An 18,613-nucleotide genomic window follows, 5' to 3' on the forward strand; every position below is an offset into this window, starting at 1 on the left:
GGTAGAGGGCGGACACTCCGCTCCGCTCTGATCATTTATGACTTATTTTAAATACGTGAATCTCCTCAGCGTGTCTCAGAGCGGTGACGTTGTTTCACATAAATCTTCTCTCTCCTCCTGTTCTCTGCCATCTCGACATCTGCTCAAATTAATTCTCTTTTCTAAATCGGTGATCACATTATTCATTTAGTGCGCGACTTCCTAGAGTGAAGGTAGAGAGACATTAAAGGCTTTTTAAACCACATGCTCCACAACTTCTACTGTGTCAGTCTCTCTTTGGGCTTCCCTCCCTCCTCCCTTCCTTCCCTCCCCTCCTCCCTTCCTCCCTCCACATGTGTCACTTTACTGCTCTTTGCTCAGCAGGCAGCAGCAGTGTGCCCTCATCACTCCTCGTCTTCATATCTCCTCGCCGGTTCTGCCGGAGCGGCGTTTTTCCTGACACAAAGGGGAGGAAAGCGTCGGGAAAGACTCTCGTCCTCTCAGGCTGGATTCTCTCCTTCTCACCGATGGATGGAGTTTATTCCCCAGCAGGCACAGCGACTTCCTGAAAAGTGAGTGAGAGCGTGACTGAAAGTATGAAATAGTTCATAGAAACGGAATATACCTTTTACGTGCATTTAAACGTAGCTGATCTTGTGGATTTAAACTATTTGGTTTTATTACAGGAACGTTAACTTTAACCAAATGTAAAGTCGACCACGAAAACTCTCATTATTTGATATTTATCACGACAAATGTCTTTTTATGTATTTCAGTTAATGATGAAGTACATAAGTAATTGCATTATTCTGCAATATTCTGTTATACGTTTCAACTGATTTATATTAAATAACCTAATAATGTTAAAGGAGTGACTCTCTCAGTGTCTTTTATTGCTCTACGAAGAATAATCTAATAACTTGAACACATGTAATATGATAAGATACATTTAAAAAGGTAAAAAGGGAGATTTAACTACGACAATGTGTGGTCATAACGGAGTTATATCAACACATTTTTAAAGGTATTCACCAGCTTTTCATAAAGACACTTCTTATTTCTCACACTCAGTCTGAGGTTTGAACGTTGATAAAAAGGTGTTGGATGGATTTAATGTTGCTTCACAGAGATGCTGAAATCCGTAAATGTTGCCGTTGGGAAGCGAAGACGCTTCAGACTTAACGACAACAACGTGATTACTTAAAACATGTGTGCTGAATTAACCAGAACGTCTTTACAATAATAGACGGGTTATTATTTCATCTCTGTTGAAACAAGTTGTAAACTATCTGCAATCCATCCGTTTAATAATGAACATTATGAACATTTCAGGACCAAAATCTGACTCAGTAATGTCATATTACATATTTAAGGGCATACTGTTCATCATGACAATAAATATTATTCCACTGTCTCATGTGGAGGGGACTTAAATGTTATTTTACTGGATACAGGAAGTAAAAACAAAGTGATTTTATATTTATGTAAATATACGCTGCCCTTTGCACTCAGTGTGTTATTATCGTGTTGGATAAAAGCCGGCGGAGCCGCTCTGAAGGTGCTTTGTGCAGCTTCCTAGTAAACAAACTAAACTTCTGTTTACATCCAGTGTTTCTTGTTGTTTATCACAAACTTGTAGGTGTCACCAGATCCCCCCAAATGATTTCCACTGAACTAAACTATAGTCCAGTTTAACGCAGGGAGCCCGCGAAGTCTCTTAAGTCCCGACTGAGACAATCCACAGTTCATTTAATATCCAAAATGCCGTGAAAGGCCCCTTGAAGCCCGTGAATTCGACCCCTGGTGAATCTACGGCTTTTCTCGTGATTTGCCAGTCGGAGGCTCCTGAGTGCGACTGTACATTTGGCCTCCATGTGTGCTAGTAAAGCCTGTGGTCTGCCCGAGCGCTTTCATGTGTGTGAACGAGTGAGTGAAAGACGTAACGAGGCCCCGGCCCTTCTTTTTGTTTCACTGCATTAATGACATAATGACGTTCGGTGTGTGTTGATATGAGAGAATGACTGAGACGTTTTATGATGAAGGATTAATGGGAAAATTAGCAAAGGCAGCGTGGGAGGGGCAGCCGAGATCAGCAGCGACATGGTGGTCCTTTAGGAGCACGGCTGCTTTTTTATCGTTGTCAGTTATCGTGCAAAAACACTTGTCGTGTTGGTGTTGGCCTTCGATAGCCTTTTGTTCATCTGATGGCCGGTGTGTTAAAGAAGTTGGTGGAAGAGGAAGTGCGAGCTCGCAGCTTCCCCCTGCTCCCAGTTTTTTGTGCTAAGCTAGGCTAATCACGTCCCAATCACCCCCCCCATGTGCGGATGAGACGCACACGGATGAAATCGTCAGTTTTTGTCTGGAAAGTTACATCAAACGCATAAAAACTATTAGATTTGAACAAATTACTCAAATGCATTATTTAATCATGCAACGCCTCAGTTAGAGACACTTCATTTCATTCTTTTTTTTGGTCTTGCTTGTGATGGACGGGCTTTTAGTTTTTTAACAGCAGCTGATAATGTGTGTTTTATTATAGTCAGGTGTCGCTGCTGCGGCTTTACGGTCATACCGGTGGAAACCACACAGCGTGAGGAGAAAACCACACGGCGGAGAGAGCACGCGGCTCTCCCAAAGATACCGTGCAGAGTGTATCCAGCCATGCATGACATGATAGATATATATCTATATATATATACAGTATATGAGGCTTTGCCGACTGTTAAACCTTTTTTAAAATAGAGTTCTCTGACAGTAAACCGGTGCAAAGAAACCTTTTTATAGTCCTGACACCACATGCAGACCTGAGATGTAAACATCACTTTTTACATTTTTGAATGCGGATACTTTGGACATATATGAGGCTCAGCAGGGGACAGTACAGGAGTCCTGTGTGGAAGATGAGAAACTTGTAGAGGACTACTTTGACAGCTTGTGAGATGTACTTCTGTACTTCTGGTTCACTCTCCTGTTACACCGCTTTGTTAAATACTTGATTCTGAAGCGATAGAATCATTTTAAAATCAATATTTTGTGTCAGATTATCGCTTTCTTTAGTAAGTAGCCATGTAATGAGCGTGATAAAGTGCAGCGGGACGATTATTATTAGGAGATAAAACCCTTGAAGACCCTCAACTCTCTGCATAACCACTGGAGACCGACTTCCTGTCGTCTCTGCTGCCTCGTGTCCCGCTGTATGAAGTACCATGTAGTACTGTGACTGTGTGTATTGTGATGTATTCTATTGTACTCTCTCCTGTCCTGCTGTTCAATGTCGGGTTGTGTCACACTATCACAGTAAAGATACAACACCTTACAGTTGATGTTCATACAACTTCTATCATAAAAACAGACTTTAGTTTGTTGACATTTCTCGTCTAATTCTACGCTTTCCTTGGTGCGTCGTCCCGTCTGTCATCATAACGTGTGTCGTTTACTCCGATGTGTCCAAACGGAGAATAATAAACTCGTCTGTATTTAGTCTGACTGACCCGTGATTGGTCCCAGATGCTTCTGTTGTGGTCGTCGCTGCCTCTCTTGTATGTGAACAACAAAGAAATGAACAAAGCGACCGGTTGTTGATGAAACCGCCTCTCATGGCTCCTCACTGTCAACACTGTGACAGTGTGAAATATGATAGATGTATACACACACAGTGTGAAGGTGCATTTGTACTTGTTTGAGTCGTCTCCTTTGCTTGATGTGTCCTCCCAGCTTCCCACTCTGTACTGGGGGCTCCTGCTGGAGTTTTCGGGGGGATGGAGCAGCGCGGGGGAACGGAGAGCCCCGGCCTTCGGGACAGCGCCAGCCCGGAGGAGAGAGGGGAGAGCCCGCCGTGCAAGTCCAGCCGCCTGGGGGTCAACGGCAGCCCGGCGGCTCCGCGGATCAGACAGAACGGCAGGCCGCTGGGAGGTGAAATACAACTGTAGTTAATAACCCAAATAAGTTCCAATGCATCTAAAGTAGTATTAAGACTTTGTGTGGAGGATGTCGGGGTCTCCGGTGGCCTTACTCACCGGTATTGCAGAGATGTAAACTTTAAAATACCTAACACAGAAAACACTCACGCACAAATGCCCATTATTCTCTCATGCAGTTGAGAACATCATCATGCATCATCACACAAACATTGTAACAGTACACACACACACACACACACACACACACTGGCTGGGTTGCCTCCCTCCACCCTTCCCCTGAGTGGGTGTCTTATTGGCCGATAGCGTGCCTGACGCTGCTGCGGTTTGGGCTCCGTCGCCGCCTTCGTCAGCAGGAGGCTTGATCGCTCGTTAATTAGCCGGTCCCGCGGGACCGAGCGGTGGACTTGGATGGGGTGTGAACGGATCCGGGAGGAGCTCTCGGGACTCGCCCAATAACGAGTCGTGGCATCGCTCCATGAGCGCTGAGTGACACAGATATCATGTCCAGCAAGTCTTATTCGTTGTGGGTTTTTTTTTTTTTTTAATGTGCGGTGAAAACAAATACAGTTGTACAATCTTACACCGACTGACATTCACGCTTGGCAGCTACCCAGTTTGGTCTCCCCCCTGAGACCACCACGCAGAACCGACGCTGACGCACGTGCGTCACCGAACAGACAGAGACCTGTCGCTGTCAGCTCTGGTTTCTGGAGGAAACGCTGAGACATAGATGACAAACAGGAAGCTTAAAAATCCTCCAAAAACACCCCTCGCTGCCCGATTTGTGCCTTGAAATGTGATTTTCTGAAGAAGCTCCAGGCTACTACTTTGACAGTCTGAACCAACCTTTTAGACTGATGCTGCTGCTATCATAAACAGCTGTAAGTGCATTTATCTGGAGGCTATCCTCTATTTTTGGGTTACCAGTTCCACATTTTGAGTTGTTTTTTTTTGTTGCATTTGCAGTTTGCACCCAGACATGCTTCTACGGAAATCTAACCTTTAACCCCGAGCGGGCGCCCAATTGAGCGTCGCGAGAGTGTTTTGCGAAGAAGAGCGTCATATAAATCACTTTTCCGAACCGAATATAATGAATTGTACCCACATGCTACACTCAAAACACAATTATAAGGCACAAAGTAATATATAAACGACCAAGTTCCAGCACTATACCTGGTATTTTTCGGTGAGCTACAGCGAGCTACGCACTCTGAATGCAGATTTCATCACAGAAAAAGAGACCGTCATGGCCGAACGATAGCTTAGCTAGCATGACAATTCCACCCTGAATCCGCAGATATCTTTCATATTTCTCTCCTTCAAACCGTTCAAACGTTACACCGTGGAACACACACAAGGACGACGAAACCACAGAGCAAAACATTTTAAACGCATCTTACCTTGAGCTGGTTTTCTGGGTGAAAAACTCTGTAAATCCACTTAAATCCTTTCGCTATATATGCGCCCGGTCCCTCTCTTTCGTTTGAGAGTAAAATAGAGTTAATCAAGGCATTTATGCATAGGTAGTCCTCCTTTTACTTTTCAGCGAATCATTTCGACGCTCGGTTTGTTGCGCAACTCTTTTGGCGTTTTAGTGGCTAAAAAGTCTGTCAATCACCTGACTGACCAGCCCACTGCATTCTACACGCATTTCCGCATTCTTAGACGTATCACATGTGCAAATCGACCAATCATAGGCTTCGAAAACTGCCAATACACACACATGGAGCGACTAAAAAATCACATAAAACACATAAATCAGGCTCCTGAGAGGTCAAAAATGGTTCAAAATGATGCCAAATTGCTGTATTAGATAGATTAAACCCTGTTACTGATAAAACAAATGAAATATATAGTTATATAGTATATAAAATTAGAATAGAACAGCTGGAAACCTGGTTGAAATTATTCCCATTGAAATTATTCAAATAGACCTTGTAGTTAGTGAGATAAGCCCCTTTGAGTGTGGGTATGACATTTTCGAGGAGAGGCCTCAAAATAGGCTTAGAGGTTAAAAGGTTAAGCAACTTCCACTTCCTGGAAAGAGGACAGACGACACAAACACACACGGTAGCTTCTCCTGTGACTCTCTGTCTCTGCCCGTCTGCCAGGTTTGATGATCCCGGTCTACTGCGTGGTGGAGCATGCCGACGGGGGCGTAGCCGGCGACTGCGAGGGCCACGGCGACCGCCACGCTGAGTTTGTGCTGGTTCATAAAGACGTCCTCTTCACGCAGCTGGTGGAGACGGCGCTGGCCGCGCTGGGATACTCGCACAGCACAGCTGTACAGGCAAGTGGTAAGTAGAGTCTGTGTCCAAGGGATTACTACGCCTCACGTGACTGAAGGTGATCTGATCTTTAGCTCTCCGTTGACTTTGCAGTGTGTGAAGGTGCGTCTGCTAGCAAACAGAGTAAAGAACCCAGAACTGACTTTTTATAAGCTTCCAAACAACTGGTTTCCAGATGGGTGGTGTTTCGCCACACGGGTACAGAGAAGGTATTTACCAAAGAAGGTATTTTAAAGGTAAACGCGCGCCTGGCAGCACGGAGGTTCAACCAAAACGCTATCTGTGTCACGGCGCAGCACCGAAACTTGTTCTCATCATCTTGAGATCAGAACAAGAAGGCAGACAACATCCAGCCAACCGAGCAACAACAGCCTCCACACACACACACACACACACACACAGAGAGCATGGCAGTTTGACATTCCTGGTGTGTCCCGTAAACACAGGGCGCTCTAACCAAGTGGCCGACGCCCTGCGACCCCCCTCGCCTCTCCCAAATGGCTAGGTTTTGTTCTGAGAAATAAGCCTTTTCTTTTCAAATAAATAATTTTTGGCTGGAGTCGTGCATTTTTTCCCCCAGTGTGGTCACAACCAAAATTATACAGAGTCTCTTCTATTTTCTTCTGCCATTGAATTGCATCTTGCATAACTTTGGCTGGACTAGTATTTTTAAACTGGCACGGGGGGGGGGGGGGGGGGGGGTTCTTTAATTAACTTGCACATTATGGCTAATTAAAAAGAAGCTATTTCTTATTTAGGGTATATGGTTACTGCTCTGGATTTAACATGGATTTAGGTGAAACTAAATTTAACTGAAGGCCGTGTTTTGGGACGCATCCACTGATATTACTCACTTAGAAATAAACATTTACCGTATTTGAGGGCTTGCAAACCGCTGGAAGTTCCCAGAAACAACCCAAACTGTATTTTAAGAAACATACAGCACAATATCTCTCCACCAAATTAATTTGAACATCCACTAAAAGAGTTTACAATGTGAAAGTATGTCTGTAATTCATATCAGCGACCTATTGATGACATGTTGAAAGCATTCAAAATCATTACTAAAGCAAAGTCAGCTGCAGGACACACAAGAACTGCCAGATATGAGGATGAAATACGGCGCAGGGAGACAGGAGAGCAGTGACCTCACTGTGTTTATCCAGAGCATCAACAGCTCAGTCTTTAATGCCGAGCTGATTTTACATTTCTCCTCTGATTAATCAACTGGGGAGTCCCAAGAGAACAGCCTTTGTTCTTTTGCCCCTATCACCACCATCCTCATGCAATGAAGACGCACACACACACACACACACATGATGGAGGCTGGCAGGCCAGGCAGGGTCTGTGTTTGATTTAGCCGATCCTAACGCGATTAGGCCTGTTTAGATTTGCGCTTCCAGTCACGGTTGTTGGAAGGTTTGGGGAATGTTCAACCCGGGATGATGCTCCAAGACTGGGATGGTCGTCTGTTAAACTCCCCAACACACACACACACACACACACACACACACACACACAAGCAGATTAGGTCTTCATCAGTAAGAGAACATGAAAACTAGATTTTCTGACATTTAAATCTTTTAAACAGACACATGCTTTAGTTTTATGTGTGTGTGTGTGTGTGTGCTTGTTTGTGTTCTCCAGGCATCATTAAAGTGGGCCAGTGGAAGCCGATGCCCATCCACTACCTAACAGACGCTCCAGAGGCAACAGTGGCTGACATGCTGCTGGAGGTCTACCACATGGTCACACTGCGGATCCTACTGCACAGGTTTAAATGATTTCCTCACTAAGAAAAACCAAAATGCTCAAGTATCCTTTATGCATTGTCAGGGAAAACAGTCACAATATGTACAACACACAGCTGGAAGACACGGGGCCGCCAACTAGGTTAATCCAGCAGTGGTAACACACAGGTTAGTTTAAAGTGTAAGCAGTGTAGCTGTGTCATTCCCTGTCATGTACTGGATGTATTTTTACCAGCAGACACAACAGGACGGGATCAATTATTTAGCTTTTAAAGAAAGAAGAGCAGCGAACAACGCGGGGACAAAAGAGTCAATAACCTTGAAAGCCGATTGTCGGTGGATTTGACAGCCTCTGCTTTCAGTGAATGAGCATGTATAATAACAAAGCGTCTCACGTGTGCAGCTTTGCACGGCTGGAGGAGCTGCCGTCAGAGCAGTGGACCCACGCCACGGTGAGGAACGCCCTCAAAGAGCTGCTCCGAGAGACCAACCAGAGCGCGCTGGCCAAGGAGTGTCCCCTCTCCCAGGTATGTGCTCACCGCAGCTACAGACCACAGATCACCTCTTTTCCATTAGATATAAATATCAATCTGGGTTTGATTGTGTTTCTGTCACACACACACACACACACACGGATAGCCGAGATGCTGCGAAGTATTTTCTCTAAACACATGTGGTTTCATCATCAGTTCACCACACACTTAGCGCACTGTGTAATCTCTCTCTAACACACACACACACACACACACACACAAGTATTGATACCGTCCCATGGGAAAGGATGCAAACACGCACACCTCAATTATCCTCCTCACACACACCCTGCAGTCATTAGACTGGAGAGTGTGTCATTTTCAACTTGTGATTTATACGCAGGACTTAGTCATGATGTAATTAGTGATTAGGGGAAGCGTGTGGGTGGTGTGTGTGTGTGTGTGTGTGTGTTTACAGCCTGACTCATGTGAGATTTAATTCTCAGTGCTTCCCATGTTGAGCTTCCACTGCTCGTGTAGAAGTGACCACAGTGCATGCTGGGAAAGGGGAGCTTGGCGCCTGAATGGTTTGAAAGACGAGTTTCGCAGGTTTTTGTATTTTAGCTGCAACATGTTTACTGTATATGTTCCTGTGTTTCTGTCAGAGTATGATCTCAGCGATAGTCAACAGTTCCTACTACATCAACGTCTCCACCTCTAAGTGCCAGGAGTTTGGACGCTGGTACAAGAGGTACAAACGCATCAAAGGTAACTCCAAAGGTCATTGTGGCCTTAAATCAAGTCTTGTATGAATCTTTCTGGCATGAAAGCGTCGCTTCACTTCAGTGGAAGCTTTGTGTTGCTCAGTATCTCCCCCGTTCAGCGTCGGCCCGTCCGCGGGCAGTTTATTGTCACGTGTTTCCTTGTTAAACTCTCCCACGTTGTTAAAAAACTTCTCCCGTTTTCGTGAGCAACTCTTTAGTGCACCTCAACCGTCGACTCTTCAGCTGTTTATACTTTACTGGCCTCACGTTGCTTTGAGAAGTGGAGACTGTCGGAGCTCTTTTTCAAGCTGACACTCACTGCTTATCACGACTCCACTCAATGTGACTCACCTGCCTGGCCGCCTTTTGTTTCTCTGATTTAGTTGCTTTTTGATGCTTTTTAGGGACGTTTTCCCCCATTCATCTGTCCACCCCCTGTGTGCGTGTGTCAGCCTGCATGTGTCTAATCTGCTGCATGAGACGTCTGTCACTGACAGCTCTCAGTAGGACCGAACTGTCACACATGGTTTGCATTAATGTCACCCTTAATACACATGACAAAACTAAATGCTCTTAACTCCTAATGGAAAACAGCAGCAGCTCCCCCCCCCCAACACACACACACACACGCGCCACCGAAACCCAGGAACAAGAGCTCCCCTTACACACACGCACTGGGAAGGTAAAAATCTGAAGGCCTGCCAAACCTCACTCCAACTTTTATTCCCCTAATAACCTCAAATGTGACTCTCAACCGAACCCAGCAGACGCGTAACAAGAAGCAGATTTGTGTGGAGACGAGCAGGGAGGCCGATCGGAGAGCAGAAAAAGGTTCAATGCAGTGATGAAGAGGACACACTCATTTGATCTTATCTGGAAATAGTGGAGACAGTAAAAGGGACAACAGGACTTTGTGGTAATGAGATCATTCGACCAACAGTCCTAGTTTTTCTACACATAAAGGACCACCAGACCCCTGCTTCCCCTTCACAATAAGCCTCTGGTGATGTTTGAGTGTGTGACTAAATATACTTACACCTTTGATATTTCCCCCCCCCAGGTGAATACATTGAGAAGATGTGGTCAGCTCAGGATAAATCAGATATTAAAGGTACGTTCATCTTTTATCGATACTGACATATTGACATAATGCACCTTAAGGCCCAATCTGCTGCTTTCATATTAGTAACACAAACCTGTGTGTGTGTGTGGTGACACAGTGGAGAGGGATTTGGACCTGAGCATCCTCAGCCACCGACCTCCGTCTCTCTTACCCTCTCCCACCCATCTGGGCTCCCTGGGCGGCCCCGGAGCTCTGTCCATCAAGGGTGGCCTCGGGGACACCCAGCCTCAACGTCTGCCTCACCCGGCCAGCCAGCACCACCCGGGTGCACCGCTGCGTCCTCTCCTGGGCCACGGCGGGCTCCTGCACCCCCAGCTCTCCCCTCAGCTCGTCCGTCAGCAGCTCGCCATGGCCCACCTCATCAACCAGCAGCTAGCCGTCAGCCGCCTGCTCGCACACCAGCACCCGCAGGGAGTCAACCAGCAGTTCCTCCACCACCCGCCCATCCCGCGCACCTGCAAGGGCTCCGGGGCCGCCACCGAGCCCGGCCTCAACTGCTCGGGGGCCGAAGTCTCCTTCAGCATTTACCAGCAAGTCAGGAACGAGCTGAAGAGGGCCAGCATTTCTCAGGCGGTGTTTGCCCGCGTGGCTTTTAACCGCACACAGGTAAACTGAAACAAACAACTCTATTGTTACCAGAGCGGATGCAGTTCATCCACGCTCACTCCTGTGTGTGTGTGTGTGTGTGGCTGCAGGGGCTGCTGTCAGAGATCCTTCGTAAGGAGGAGGATCCTCGCTCGGCCTCACAGTCGCTGCTGGTCAACCTGAAGGCCATGCAGAGCTTCCTCAACCTGCCGGAGGGCGAGCGGGACCGCATCTACCAGGAGGAGAGAGAGAGGAGCGCCAACTCCAACCACAACCTCGCCACCACCCACATCTCCAACAGCACCAGCGCCCCACTCAGACACCCACAGGTACACGCACGCATTCACAGGACCAGCTCTGCCAGTGAGAGACACTTTGCTTGACTTTATATGTCACATTTTAAGTGCTGTTACTTTGATTTTCACTCTCTGTGTCCCTGCTCTGTGCAGACAAAGTGCAGCATGTCTGCCGCAGAGCTGCCGCTGAAGTTGGACCCGTTGGTCAGCATCTCGTCGGGCATCTATGAGGAGATCCAACAGGAGATGAAGAGGGCGAAGGTCTCCCAGGCTCTGTTCGCCAAGGTGGCCGCCAATAAAAGTCAGGTCAGTCCCACTGAAACATTTGTTAGTGCTTAAAGATGCATTCCTTCATTTTTGCCTGCATTCAGAGAGGAACTGTCCCGCTGATAACCTTCTTAAGAAAGACCTCACACACATGAACCTCCCGACAAGACATCCGCGTACACATGCACACAGCGTCAAGCTGATGATGTTTGAAGGAGTTGATGAGGGTGCAGCGTGCAGGTGTGTGAGTGTGTGTGTGTGGGGATCTGATTACCCGCTGTAGCCTACCATCGCGTCTCCATCCTCAGATAAACAATGCGGGTGATGGAGGGTGAGATCAAAGCAGAGTCTGCACTGTAGGGAGAGAGAGGGGGGGGGGGGACAAAGAGAGGAAGTTTAAAATGCCTTTGCTGATTTACTACCAACACAGACCGAAATGGTTTTGAGAGGAAGTGTGTGGAGACACCGAGATGCTAAAAAGTCTGAAATGATAAAGCAGTAAATGGACTGAAATTGATGGAGGGGTGAGGCGGGCGACACAGTGGAGAAGAACAGAAGGATGCACGACGGAGGGAGAGATAGACAAGACGACGGAGGGATGATCGCATTATTACCATTAATTTCCAGGCTGAAGGCTGCGCATAAACAACAGCTGGTGGCAGATCCTGGGTCAGCCTAGCAGAGATAATCTAATCTTCACACACACATACACACTTGCAGACTCTCGCTGCTCTCCTCCGACTTCTGCTTTCTTTATTTCTCCTCTCAGGGAAACAACTTCTATTCTAACACAATGAGTTGTTTATTTATTTAAGAATTTGAGTATAAAATACTCCAAAAAAGACAAAAGCTGTACCCACATAGCCAGTCCAACTAGCAGCATTTTGCTGATTTTAAACAAAATCCAGAAGAACTCATCAGAAACGAAGAACTTCTACGAAAAAAAGTGCAGTCATGAAATCCTCATACGTTGATTTAAACACCTAAATCTCCTCCAGGGCTGGCTGTGTGAGCTGCTCAGGTGGAAAGAGAGCCCGAGCCCAGAGAACCGCACCCTGTGGGAGAACCTGTGCACCATCAGGAGGTTCCTGGCGTTAACGCAGGCCGATAGAGATCAGGTCTACGAAGAGGAGTCGAGGCAGCAGCACAGCGACAGGCTCCACACCGTCCTGCACATGCCAGAACAGCAGGTACAAACACGCAGCCGGTCGCCCGGGTTCAGGCGCTCTGCAGTTTCTAGCATGTCAGACGTAGCTACAGAGCATTCATTTGAATTCATCTGTGGTTACTGGGAAGACTAAAAGAGCTCAACCACACTGCAAGCGAAAGACACAAATCAAAAGTGTTTTACGCGTGAGAAAATGTGAACGCCGGCGTCTGATTTCTTGATGTCTCGTCACGCCACCTGCTCCTCTCAGCGGCCCTCCTCTTCGTCACATTTGTATCCCATAAGCCCATGAAAATAGAATGGTGGTAAATGAGCGGCCCACACATTTCCTGCTGAACACTCCTCCATCCCACCCTCTCCCCAAAACCCAAAATGCTCTCCAGTCTGGCCCTAACCTCAATATTATTCAGGACATTCCCTGTAATTATTGAAGCAGAGCAAAAAAAAAAAGAATTGCCATTATCTTTATTTAGGTCCTTTCATTTCCGATGGACCACAGATTTATGGTGCTGGATTCCTGCGCTGGTCGCCCCGCCCTGCTAATACGCTGGAGCTGTTTGTGTGTGCATGCTGGCGGGGGATGGAGGCCGGTCGGTGACACTTCCGCTTGTTCTACATTTCCCTTAATGACTCTGCACTGGTTCACTTATTCCTAAAGCTTTATGTTGTAATTACACATCATGAGGCTGTTATAACATCTCTACATCCGCTCGTTGTCTTGAACCCTTAAAGTGTCTTCAATGTTACATTATCCCCTTACGCTCTTATATGCTCGCTAAACAGCTCGTCCCATATTGTAATGTTACTTCTTTACACAAACAGAAATGTAAAATAGATTCTTTTCTTGACAGGCCCTCCACAGACCGCCCCTGCCACCTCTGAGCACTCCGTCTCCGATTCGTGAAGACCCACAGCCCGTCCAGCTGCTGGTCCTGCACGGCTCAGAAGACGGGCCCCAGCGCGGGACGAGCCCCGGCCTCGGAGGAGGAGGAGGACCGAAGAAGGCCCGCTCCCGGACGCGGATTTCCCTGGAGGCTCTGGGGACCCTGCAGAGCTTCATCGGCGACGTGGGGCTCTACCCCGACCAGGAGGCCATCCACACCCTGTCGGCCCAGCTGGACCTACCCAAGCACACCATCGTCAAGTTCTTCCAGAACCAGCGCTACAACGTCAAGCACCACAACCAGGTCAGAGAGCCCGTCCCCGGGGAGGACGACCGGGAGAGCTCGAGTCCCAGCGAGGGGGGCGTCTGCACGGCGGAGAGTCGGGGGGAGGAGGGTCTCTCTGCGTCTGAGGAGTCCAGCGAGGACGGGAGAGGATCAGTGGAGGCGTTCAGAACAGAGGGCGGAGAAAGAGATGTGGAGATGGAGATGGAGAAGGAGGAAGGGGACGATGGGAAAGCCTCGGGGCCGGCGACGTCCTCCCTGTCCCCCTACAGCAGCCTGGACAGCCCCCCCTCTGCAGAGCAGCAGAGATAACAGCAGAGACACAAGAACCGAGGCAAAGGACACCATCAAACTGTGAAGCCGTGAACAAACACACACGCTGTCATCAGCTTTACCACAGCTGATGATCAGAGGAACTGTGGGAAAGTATTTAAGTTTGACTGAGAAGGGATACGCAGGTACTACCACTGCAGTACGTTCACTTCCCACCAGTATTTCTGATTTGATGATTAAAGGTTACAGTCGTTGTATAACTACCTCTGCAGCACGATCCACTTCTTCTACAGCTCTGTAAAGTATTACTAAGTACACACAATCACACAATCACAACATGGAAGCTGTGTATTTCTCTGTAAAGTATTGAGAACCGATTATCTACGGTGGATTATGCTGCAGGAACGGTTTGAGACGTCTCAAATCTTCAGGGGGTTTATGTTTATTTATGTACGATTGGTTTATTATGTTTTCAGTGTTTAATGTTACGTTCCATACTCAGAGTTTGGCAGAGTTTTCCTCACCATGTGATTAAATTTGACAAGTTTAGGACCAGAAATGGGGCGTAATGTGACTGCTTTATGGGGGTTTTTTTTAGGAGAAAGTCAATTTTGAGGAGCGTTTGACTCCCGAGCCCCATAAATGCCATAAAATGAACAAATCTAGAATTGCAGTTTGCCCCAAATATTAGATGCCAACCTCACAGACTCACCCCAACAAAGCTTTTCAGTAAAATCCTCCCAAACCTCAGTTATTTTCTGGTGAGATATTAGAAATAACTGCAAATGTATAAATACAAGCGGGCATTGGGCAGTAGTACCTCATGAGACGAGCGTTCAGCTGTGGGGATAATACACACATGCAGGTCAGCAACACTAGAACCTCCACCCAAACATCAGCTGAGCTCCATGTGAAACTCACTGACAGTAAATCACTACCCCCCCCCCCCCCACCGATATTTATTACTTATATTTACTAAAGTCTGAGTATTACTGTTGCGATTATAGTTTTGCTTTGATTTTCTTTGATTTGACTTCAAAAGTTTTTGTAAATGTGAGAAAAAAATGAGGAAGTATGGACTCAGTGTTACACCGTTTAAAGGTATTTTTGTTTACAGACTGGAGGTTTTATGTACATTGTGATGTGCCAAACTGACCCGTCGTCGTATGTGGGACGCTGCCACTGTTCAGTGTGATTTGTAAACACATTATTTCAGTTTGACAGTCGTCTCTGTCCCGCTGTTCAACCGTTGTTCTTTGATTCTGTTGTGGGCAGGAAGTGAAGATCTGATAAAAAACGTTTTCCAAAGTATTCTCTGTGTGGGAAGTCTGCCTTTCATGCTAGAGACAGATTTAAGATATGAAAGAGAGGCTCAACGTTATCATGTGAAAGCGTGCGAGAGAGACGCCGTCGTTCCACTCCATCCTCAGGCCTCACATACCTCGACTCTCACCACCAACTTCATAAAAAGAGCAGCTGTCAAACGCACACTGCACAGTCCTCAACCTGACCACAGACGTATGAATGTAAAAACAGCAGCCGTAAAATGCAGAATACAACGTGTACAATGCAATTAGACTCAGACCGGTCTTTATGAATCTCCTATTCAACACATTTTTGTAAGACAAAGACGAAGAAGCGCACAAGATAGTCCGAGTGTGGAGGTGATGGATGACGCTGTGAGTGGACGGTCCTCGGGGATCAACGCAGGCTTCGCTCTCAGCTGTCTGCGGGATGGAGGTGGAGCTGGATGCGGTCTTCCTGACCCCCCCCCACCCCGTCCGGAGTCCACAATCTGTCGCCCATCATCTCATGACGGAGGACGCCTGTTATCACCGCCGGCGCTCTAGTTTCTAGGTCACACTATCGGAGCCTTTAGGTGAATGTAACTGATATATTCATGATAAAGTGTATTGCTACACGTAGAATAGACACATAGCTGGTGTGTATCTATTTAATACACTGCCTCCTTTATCATCATAAATATGATCTGCAGATTTCTCCTCTTCGCTCCGGGGATCGTTACGAAGCGATTAATTTACGAGTCGAGGAGAACTCTGTGCAGCTTCTTGTCTACTTCACTTGCCAGGACACCTGATAACAATTACAAACAGCTGCTAACACATGTCAACCTCGAGTCGATTAAGTGTTTGGCTTAAAGTGAATACTAGTTTACAGACCGGCTGAGAGGACTGGAGGTAACAGCTCCCAGTGGTCCTGCTTGTTAAAGCCTCCCATGCAGCTCTCGCCTTCACACGAACCATCTATCAGGCGAAGAGGAGCCGAGTTCAACATGAGCTGTGTGAGTGCGGGCCGGAATACACTGGCTGCAGGTGTTGACCTGAGGTGCATCGGATGCTGCAGGTAGCTTGAGAGCTAATTTCATGGATTTTGCTCCCGTTAACAAGCGCGGAGAGTAAACAACTTTTGTGTTCCCTGTTTCACATTACATTAGACGACTTTCAGACCAGCTGGAGTGGAAACCAGGATGAGAAACAGTCTGGAAAGTCGTGGAAAAGCAGACGAATTCAATGCTCCACGTTCAGAGGACACGTGTACGTGAGCGGTGTGTCTTTAAAAACTATAGTTTAGTGAAAGAAAATCACAGCGACAGCATAAAATGTCCTTGTTTAGTGTGTTCATCGTAGTTAACTCACACAACATTACAACTGCATCAGTGAGTGTTGGTACGGTCCACTGGGTTTCTGCTAACACAGCTGGCTATTAGAGCCGTATGGCAGGCTGATACATGGCCATTAGAGGTGTGTGTGTGTGTGTGTGTTGTGGGATAGGGACGCAGGTGCTCGGTGCGCTGATATTACCCAGGATGCTCAGGGTGGGGGGCGTAGGGGTTATGGGGAGGGGGGGGGGGGAGGCTCTCTGTGGAGCTCGCAAACACACCTGTGATCCCCTGTTAGCACGCACGCACACACACACACACACACACACTGCGCCCCCAGCCCCTGCGCTGCAGCACGCTAATACACACTCTGATAAACAGGCTAATACTCGCAGCGGCAGCGCTTTACACCCCATTGAACACAACACACGGTAATCAGTGAAGCCATCGCGTGGCACTGTGTGTGATGTGTGGGAGAATTGTGTGTGTGTGTGTGTGTGTGTGTGTGTGTGTGTGTGTGTGCCATGTATGCAGAGAAAAGTACAGCGAGGCATTGCAACCTCATTAGGGAACGTTGTGTGTGTGTGTGTGTGTGTATAACAGAAAGGGCAAACCTAAGCATTTTAGTATTTTTATATTTATTACATTCTTGGTTTTTAATTTTGTACGTTTGCCCAACTTTCTAGTCCCCGGCTTCATTGCTAATATTTTGGGATGTGACTGTTCTGTTACACAACTCAACCGAGTGCAAAGGACAACCACACGAGCATGTTTTTAAACCACTGATGTAGAAGTGACAACAAAGGAGGGTTTTAAATGAGTATCTAAAGTTAAAGTTATCACCATGTCTGCTTCCAGCATTATACGCAGGACTTCCTGGTTCAACGCTGGCCCACCATACTGGCTCTACAATGCAATGCAAGATGTGTTTTTACTTCTACATACTATGAAGTGGTTTAGGCTGAATAACTATCTGTTGTAAAACTCAAAGTTGCTCCTTTTTTTAAAACTTGTGTCCAGCAATGCAACTAACATCACCCCCTAGAAATAAAAGTACTGACTGAGTAGAAGGCAACCGGTTTGAAAAAAAATGCAAAACCTATTAAAATACTAGACATTTAGTTGTAATTAAAAATATTAATGAAAAAACACTCAACACAAGTTTTGGTCCACACACACACACACACACAGACACACACAGATGGTGAAAACACCCCTAAAACAGCCAAAGATGAAACGAGTCAGAAAACGACCACATCACATCTCTTTAAAAAACAAACATTTCATTATGGCGGCTCTGGTGCATTAGTGGCCGACCAGCAGGTTTTGATGTGCGCCTCTAAACGTCGAGCCAGTAACATTTTTACGCCACCCAAAAAGACATTTCAAAGACATTTTAAAAACAATTAAAGGCTAATAAGGCTTCTTAAAAAAGTCTGGAATCTGATGATTTAGTGTTCCATTTATTTCAAGCAGTAAAAAGTTGTATTTGTTGTTAATATAAAAACTAAAGTGCCTGCATGAACAGCAGCGTCGTACCTCTTAATGCCTCCCTGAGCTTTGCACACGGCTCCGGCCTTCTGACGAGCTCAACATGAGAGTCAATGAGCTATTAGTGCTGTGATTACATAAGGCAGCCGTGGCTTAACTCACGCTCGGTAAATAATTGTGTCATTGCACAGCGAGTTCGCTTCACCACCCTGGATTTCACAGCATATCCACCACTGGTGAAATCCAACAGAATCATCTTATAGAAAAAGTCCGGTTAGGTAACAACGTTAACATTTAAAAACAATGGGAAATATCGGTAGCACCACCACCCAACTTTCTTTAATATCATTGTTTTTACATCTTATGCAGTGCTGTATAAGAAATAGAATAAGTCATATTAAACCCATGTCGCCTTTGCAACCAACAGCTAAAACTGTTTTTAACTGTTT

At 46.6% G+C, this 18,613-nt stretch overlaps 1 protein-coding gene across 2 annotated transcripts; it reads left to right on the forward strand.

Moving 5' to 3' along the window:
- Positions 1 to 430: 430 nt before the first annotated feature.
- Positions 431 to 15,297, forward strand: LOC306715456 (DNA-binding protein SATB2-like). 2 transcript variants are annotated; one of them, XM_079185839.1, is made up of 12 exons: positions 431 to 551; positions 3,694 to 3,891; positions 6,011 to 6,196; positions 7,835 to 7,961; positions 8,342 to 8,465; positions 9,077 to 9,179; positions 10,236 to 10,286; positions 10,396 to 10,904; positions 10,994 to 11,212; positions 11,333 to 11,485; positions 12,445 to 12,636; positions 13,466 to 15,297. In XM_079185839.1, the coding sequence occupies exons 2-12, from the start codon at positions 3,738 to 3,740 to the stop codon at positions 14,090 to 14,092; spliced, it is 2,445 nt and encodes an 814-aa protein (XP_079041965.1). In that variant the 5' UTR covers positions 431 to 551; positions 3,694 to 3,737; the 3' UTR covers positions 14,093 to 15,297. The 2 variants fall into 2 exon arrangements, with proteins under 2 accessions (XP_079041965.1, XP_079041966.1); XM_079185840.1 differs by lacking the exon at positions 12,445 to 12,636.
- The last annotated feature ends 3,316 nt before the right edge of the window (positions 15,298 to 18,613 follow it).

Source organism: Pholis gunnellus, assembly GCF_910591455.1.
Source record: "Pholis gunnellus genome assembly, chromosome: 24".
Lineage (NCBI taxonomy): Eukaryota > Metazoa > Chordata > Actinopteri > Perciformes > Pholidae > Pholis > Pholis gunnellus.